This window comes from Crocuta crocuta, unplaced genomic scaffold (genome assembly GCF_008692635.1).
Source record: "Crocuta crocuta isolate KB4526 unplaced genomic scaffold, BGI_CrCroc_1.0 scaffold3, whole genome shotgun sequence".
NCBI lineage: Eukaryota > Metazoa > Chordata > Mammalia > Carnivora > Hyaenidae > Crocuta > Crocuta crocuta.
In genome coordinates, this window is record NW_027529934.1 from 8,046,624 (window position 1) to 8,054,418 (window position 7,795).

Sequence of the window (7,795 nt, forward strand, 5' to 3'; positions counted from 1 at the left end):
AAATGCCAAAAGTTCACTGCCAGAGCTTCCCTACAAGAGAAAAGTCAAATTTATCTTGAATCCTCTACTTACCTACCTATGCATATGCATGTGCACACACACATGCACACACACACTTCAGGTATTTAGTATAGTACTGACTAGGAAGGATAGGTTACCATTAGCAAAGGATTGAAATTGTAAGAAGAATATTTGTAAATGTCTCATCATTCCTCAATTCCCATTTTCTCAACTTCCTCCAAAAGCTGAGATAGATTTGCCTTCACTGTTACCTTTTATGTACCAGGTGTTTGCCTTCTTTGATGTCCTTGGTCTCCTTTTGACAGGTTTAAAGATTACCAAGAGCTGTTCCCACCTTACCCCCAGGAAGGGCATATTGAAGTGCAAACTTCTAAGAAGCCCTCAAAGACAACAACTTTCCTACAGGAATCTCAGGTCAGTGAGGAAGACAGTGAAGATAAGACATTGGGGACAAGAAAAGCACTGCTTAGGCATTGTCAACCATGCAAAACAGTTTCATTGTTAGCTTATTTATTCACCAAAACAACCACTCTTTTGGAGAGGTTTCTTAATTCACATTATACAAAGAAATTCTGAGGCCCAGAGAAATTATTACAGTGGGAATTTAAGAAAATCCCTGTTTTCACTCTGTGACTAGAACCAATTGAGTGATAGACTTAAGGGTCAAATACGTGGAGATCAAAATGTCAGTGTTTTTAAAAAACTTTTTAAAGTTTATTTATTTATTTTGAGAGAGAGAGAGAAGGAGGAGGAGGAGGAGAAGAAGGAAGGGATTGAGTGAGAGAGAGAGAGAGAGAATGAATCCCAAGAAGCCTCCATGCTGTGGCTCAAACTGTGAGATCATGACCTAAGCAGAAGCCAAGAGTCAGAGGCTAAACTGACTGGCCACCCAGCCCCCCGCCCCCAAATGTAAGTGTTTTTATGGCTGAAAGCTAGTTTGAAGGACATGGGTTGACCGTGAAGCCAAATGGGTTTAATAATCCCAAATTGCACCCAACTTAAACTTAGTTACAGGTCCAGCTCCCTGACAGAATAGCTTAAGCCTGCATTTACCTGAGTGAACCCCTTATGAATGACAAAGGCAGGCCTAAACACAGGTATCCTGCAAACAAGCAACTCCCAGAGAGAGAATGCAGAAGGCTGACAGCAAAACATGTCTATTTTCTCCTTCCAAACGTATCAAATGTTTAATCCATTCTCCTCTGTGGGAGGAGAGGAAAAGGGAAGAAAGAGGAGACAGGAATTTTTTTTCCAGCTTATAGAAAAGCACTTTAATTGACAGTATATAATTTTCCAAAATATAGTTTTGTAAGGAAATGACAATAATACAGTTTTTACAAAGAAGTTTCTCAGTAAATCCCATTGTACTTCAGACCCCCTCCACTAAGACACATGCTCCCCCAGACAGGAATGTTATTCAGGAAAGTCTCTTCATACGATCTGAGAAAAAATATGTTTCCTTTAAATAATCACTTGCTCGATGTATTATAGAGTTGATTAGTATCAGAAAAATTTGAGCCCAGCTCCATCTGACTCCAAAAATTATGATATTTCTGAAAGTAGGCATAGGCAATGGGCATCTATGCCCATTGATCCTATACTCCAGATGTGAACACTTCTGCTCCTTCCTTTCTCCTCTTTATTTCTTCCATACATGAGTCAACTCTATGTCAGGATACCATGAATGATCATGTAGGACATTAAAAAGAATATTGCACCCAGAGCCAGCAGACTTCCTTTTAATTTCAAGTCTTACAGCTGCTCTTAGATGAGAAAAGATAAAAAGAAACCAACATGGACTTAGTGCCTATTTTGTGCCAAACACTGCATTGGAGTTTACATGTATAATCACTAGCCCTCACCACAACCCTGAAGGCTGTTGTTTCTATCTTACACATGGCGATATTGAGACAAATTGAGTTGACCCAAATTACACAATTATGGAGAAGCTAGGCTCCAGACTCAACGTTTCTGATCTCGAATCCAGAGATTTTTGCATTTCACTACCAGCTCTCTAAAGTCATCCTTACATTGAGGAGCCCACTTTGTTGAATGAGACAACTGAACTATTTGATCAATAAGATCCTTTCTGGCTCTAAATATCAATTTGTCAAGGGGCAAATGAATTACAGAATGGTCACTGGGTATTATAAAACAGATGAGGAATTTATAAAATACATTTGTGTGTGTGTGTGTGTGCGCGTGTAATTATATATTTTTTTTAATGATTAGAAATGGTTTTACTCATTTCCTTATTACTTCAGCACTTCAAATCTGCCCAAGCCATTATTCTCTTCTTGTGAGTTTTACTTATCTCTGACTCCTGTTTTCTTCCTGTTCTTAGCTCTCACACTCTCTCTCCTAATCATGGCATCTTAAGTCTTACCATAGAAAAATGGTGGTAGAATGAGCATTGCCAGTGGCCCCATGCCTAAGTAAAGACAGAATCTTCTACCCATTATCCACTTAATTTAGGGAAGGCTTATAATTCTCTGACCTGAATTTCCTCATCTTTAAATTGGAGCTAAAGATTATTTCCTGTAAAAGGAGGTATTGTGAGGATTAAATGTAATGAATGTCAAGTTTCTGGCATAGTAGGCTTTCACTGAACAGAAGCTATACTGACGAATGTGGCATACCTCTCTCTTTTCAGAAGAAAGGCTGGCTGAAAATGATTAGCTTTATTAAGAGCTTTTGCAAGTACCGCAGATTTATGTCTAATCCCACTAATCGCCAAGCATTTGAAGAATATCTTCACCTAGAAGTACAAAGTAGCAAGGAAAGTAAGTCACTTCTTTATTTACTGCCTTTCCTGTTCACATTCCAGACCCAGGGGTTAGCCCAGATAAGAAGCTGCAGGGCTGTTTGTGTCATGCCTGTGTTAGCTTTGGGTCTAGCAAGAACTCCAGGTCCTGGGTACAAAGCCAAGGTCACCTCTGCTTACAAAGGATGTGAGTCCAGTGGCTTCTGCCTACAGAGCCATCAATGGTGGAGAATGACTAGTCTTGCTAAAGCATAGCAAGATCTTATAATTTACAAAACGATTTGTCCATAGTATAGATTTATTCCACTACTATATTTATTATTTCATTCATTCATTCAACACTTTTTGAGAATCCACTATGGAGCAGGAACTTTGCCAGATGCTGGGGATACAGTAGTAAACATGCAGCATATGTTCTCATGACATTTACAGTCTTTTTAAAAAATATATTTTATTGTCAAATTGGTTTCCATAAAACAACCAGTGTTCATCCCAACAAGTGCCCTCCTAAATGCCCATCACCCATTTTTCCCTCTCTCCCACCCCTCATCAACCCTCAGTTTGTTCTGAGTATTTAAGAGTCTTTTATGGTTTGTCTCCATCCCTCTCTATAACTTTTTTCCCCTTCCCCTCCCCCATGGTCTTCTGTTAAGTTTCTCAAGATCCACATCTGAGTGAAAACATATGGTATCTGTCTTCCTCTGACTGACTTATTTCACGTGGCATAATACCCTTCAGTTCGATCCACGTTGCTGCAAATGGCCTAATTTCATTCCTTCTCATTGCCAAGTAGTATTCCATTGTATAAATAAGCCACATTTTCTTTATCCGTTCATCAGTTGATGGACATTTAGGCTCTTTCCATAATTTGGCTATTGTTGAAAGCGCTGCTATGAACATTGGGGCACATGTGCCCCTATGCATCAGCACTCCTGTATCCCTTGGATAAATTCCTAGCAGTGCTATTCCTGGGTCATAGGGTAGTTCTATTTTTAATTTTTTGAGAAACTTCCACATTGTTTTCCAGAGTGGTTGCACCAGTTTACACTCCCACCAACAGTGCAAGAGAATCCCTGTTTCTCCACATCCTCACCAGCATCTATAGTCTCCTGATTTGTTCATTTTAATCACTCTGACCAGTGTGAGGTGGTATCTCAGTGTGGTTTTGATTTGTATTTCCCTGATGATGAGTGACGTTGAACGTCATTTCATGTGTCTGTTGGCCATCTGGATGTCTTCTTTAGAGAAGTCTCTATTCATGTCTCTGCCCATTTCTTTACTGAAATATTTGTTTTTCAGGTGTGGAATTTGGTGAGTTCTTTACGGATTTTAGATACTCGCCCTTTATCTGATGTCATTTGTGACTATCTTTTTCCATTACCTCGGTTGCCTTTTAGTTTTTTGTTGGTTGTTTCCTTTGCAGTGCAGAAGCTTTTTCTTTATCTTGATGAAGTCCCAATAGTTCATTTTTGCTCTTGATTCCCTTGCCTTTGGGGATGTGTCAAGTAAGAAATTGCTGCAGCTGAGGTCAAAGAGGGTTTTTTTCTGTTTTCTTCTCTAGGGTTTTGATGGTTTCCTGTCTCACATTCAGGTCTTTCATCCATTTTGAGTTTATTTTTGTGGATGCTGTAAGAAAGTGGTCTAGTTTCATTCTTCTGCATGTTGCTGTCCAGTTCTCCCAGGACCATCTGTTAAAGANGGTTTGGTTGTAATAAATCCATTTTCATTCATGATTTTGTCTATTTGAGTGCTCTCTCTTTTCTTTTGAGAAGCCTGGCTAGAGGTTTATCAATTTTGTTTCTTTTTTCAAAAAACCAAGTCTTGTTTTCATTGATCTGTCCAACTGTTTTTTTGAATTCTATATTGTTTATTTCTGCCCTGATTTTTATTATTTGTGTTCTTCTGCTGGGCTTGGGGTGCTCTTGTTGCTCTGCTTCTAGTTCCTTTAGGTGTGCTGTTAGAGTTTGTATTTGCATTTTTCTAGTTTCTTGAAATAGGCCTGGAGTGCAATGTACTTTCTTCTTAGACCTGCCTTTGCTGCATCCCAAAGAGTTTGGATTGTTGTATTTTCATTTTCATTTGTTTCCATATATTTTTAATTTCTTCTCTAATTGCCTGATAGGCCCATTCATTCTTTAGTAAGGTGCTCTTTAACCTTCATCTTTTTGGAGGTTTTCCAGACTTTTTCCTGTGGTTGATTTCAAGTTTCATAGCGTTATGATCTGAAAGTGTGCATGGTATGATCTCAGTTCTTTCATATTTATTGAGGACTGCTTTATCACTTAGTATGTGATCTATCTTGGAGAATGTGCCATGTGCACTTGCGAAGAAAGTGAATTCCATGGCCTCGGGATGTAGAGTTCTAAATATATCTCTCAAATCCATCTGGTCCAATGTGTCATTCAAGTCCATTGTTTCTTTAGTGATTTTTCTGTCTAGTTGATCTATCTATTTGCTGTAAGTGGAATATTAAAGTCCCCTGCTATCAGCACATTCTTATCCATAAGATTGTTTCTGTTTGTGATAGTTTTCTGTATTTGGGTGCTTCCAAATTTGGTGGATAGACATGCATAATTGTTAGCTCTTCCTGATGAATAGGCCCTGTAATTATTATATAATGCCCTTCTTCATCCCTTGTTACTGCCTTTACTTTAAAGTCCAGTTTGTCTGATATAAGTATGGCTACTCCATATTTCTTTAGACTTCCAGTAGCATCATAGATATTTCTTCATCCCCTCACTTTCAATCTGAAGGTGTCCTCAGGTCTAAAATGAGTCTCTTGTAGATAGCAAATAGATGGATTTGTTTTTTGATCCATTATGCTACCCTATGTCGTTAATTGGAGCATTTAGCCCATTTACATTCAGTGTTATTATTGAAAAATATGGGTTCAGAGTCATTGTGTTCTCAGCAGAATTCATGCTTGTAGTAGTGTTCCTTGCAACACTTCCCTCATAGAGTCCCCCTTAGGATTTCTTATAGGGCTGGTTTAGTGGCGATGAATTCTTTCCATTTTTGTTTATTTGGGAAGACCTTTATCTCTCCTTCTATTCTGAATGACAGGCTTGCTGAATAGAGGATTCTGGCTGCATATTTTTTCTGTTCATTGAAGATTTCCTGCCATTCCTTTCTGGCCTGCCAAGTTTCAGTAAATAGTCTGTCAACACTCTGATAGATCTCCTTTTGTATGTTAGGGCCCTTTTATCCTTAGCTGCTTTCAGAATTCTCTCTTTGTCCTTATATGTTACCAGTTTCACTATCATATGTCATGCAGAAGATCGATTCAATTTATGGCTGAGGGGAGTTCTCTGTGCCTCTTGGATTTCAATGTCTGTTTCCTTCCCCAGATTGGGGAAGTTCTCAGCTATAATTTGTTCAAGTACCCCTTCAGCATCTTTCTCTCCCTCTTCCTCTTCTGGAATTCCTATGATATGGATATTGTTCCGTTTGATTGTATCAATCAGCTCTCGAACTCTCCTTTCATGCTTCTGGATCAGTTTCTCTCTTTTTCTCGGCTTCCTCTTTTTCTATAATTGTGTCTTCTAATTCATCTATTCGCCTCTCTGCCTCTTCAGTCCGTGGTTTGGATGCTTCCATTTTATTATGTACCTCATTTATAGCATTTTTAAATTCATCACAACTATTTTTAAGGTCCATAGTCTTTGTAGCAATAGTTTTTCTGATGTCTTCTATGACTTTTTCAAGCCCAGAGATTAATTTTATGACTATTGTTCTAAATTCTTGTTTGGTTATGTTGCTTATATTTATTTTGAGCAGTTCTTTAGCTATCACTTCTTCCTGGAATTTCTTTAGATGAGAGTTCTTCTGTTTAATCATTTTGGCTAGCTTTCTGTCTCTTGTCAGTTTTAAAAGCTTGTTATGTGCTCTGCACCTGCAAGTACTGCTCTATTAAAGAAGGTTCATTGACTGTTCAGGGACTGTCTCTTCAGAAAGTGTTCTTTTAATGGTGTCTCTTGGTTTCTCTTGTTGAGACTTTGTTTATTTTATTCCCCTACTCATACTGATATTTGAGACTCTCCACCATGTGTACTTCGGTTTGTTTCTTGAGCTAGCCCTGAAAAGGAAAACAGACAGAGAAACACACAGGGAACAAAGGCACGCAAACGCCCAGACAAATCCAACAAATAAGTAAACTGAAAGAGAAAGAAAAAAGAAAAGAAAAGAAAGAGAAACCAAAAGACAAAAATAGTTTAAAAGCATAAAACCAGAATTCCCAGCTATAAATAAAGAGCAGGGTGTGTGCAGTGTTAATGGAACAGCATATACAAAGAGAGAAATGACAGGGGCAGGGAGGAAGTGAAATTGGACAATGACCAGACAGAGAGACTAAGAGGCTTAATTCAGAGAGAGAAAGAGGAGAATATTGTGGGTGGTGAAGAGAAAGAAACGAAGATAATGTTACCCAAAGAAACTATATAGTCTGATTATTTCAGAGAGAGAGAGAGAAAGGAAGGTAACGATGGAGGTGTAGAATATGCATCTAGAGAACGGATTAAATGTGACTCTTTAAGCAAACCAATGACGAGTGTGCCCAGTCCAAGAGAAGGGAGGGATAAGAATGAGATAAGGTAAAATATATCTGAATAGAAAGAATTGATCTAGAAGTAATCACAGCAATGCATCAATGTTGCTCTTGCCCTGGGCTAGGTAAAAAAGAAAAAGCAGCTCTCTAGCAGGGGTGGGCATGGTTTGTTTTAGGCAGGTGTTGCCTCCACTGAGGTTCTGTGGGCTGCTCTCTGAGGTCCCGCCTTGGTGGTTGTGGGGAGAAAAATGGTGGCGCCCCAGTCCCTTCTCAAACCAAGTGTTGCAAATCACTCTTTTGGGTCTGATCTCCCTGTGCTGTGGGTGTAGCCAAGGTTGGCCATATTCTGTGTCCCAAGCCAGGCCTCGTTTCCAGGTCTTAGTCTGCATGCTTTAAAGATACCGCCGAAAGGGGCGCCTGGGTGGCTTAGTCGGTTGAGCGTCCGACTTTCGCTTAGGTCGTGATCT

The 7,795-nt window shown here is 39.2% G+C and overlaps 1 protein-coding gene across 1 annotated transcript in view; it reads left to right on the forward strand.

The window, feature by feature from the left end:
• The window catches only part of RGSL1 (regulator of G protein signaling like 1), a 120,024-nt gene that overhangs the window by 62,809 nt on the left and 49,420 nt on the right, over positions 1-7,795 (forward strand). Inside the window, exons 14-15 of the mRNA XM_077763360.1 lie at positions 327-435; positions 2,675-2,804. Coding sequence (XP_077619486.1) covers positions 327-435; positions 2,675-2,804 — 239 coding nt within the window. The remainder of the gene's footprint in view (positions 1-326; positions 436-2,674; positions 2,805-7,795) is intronic.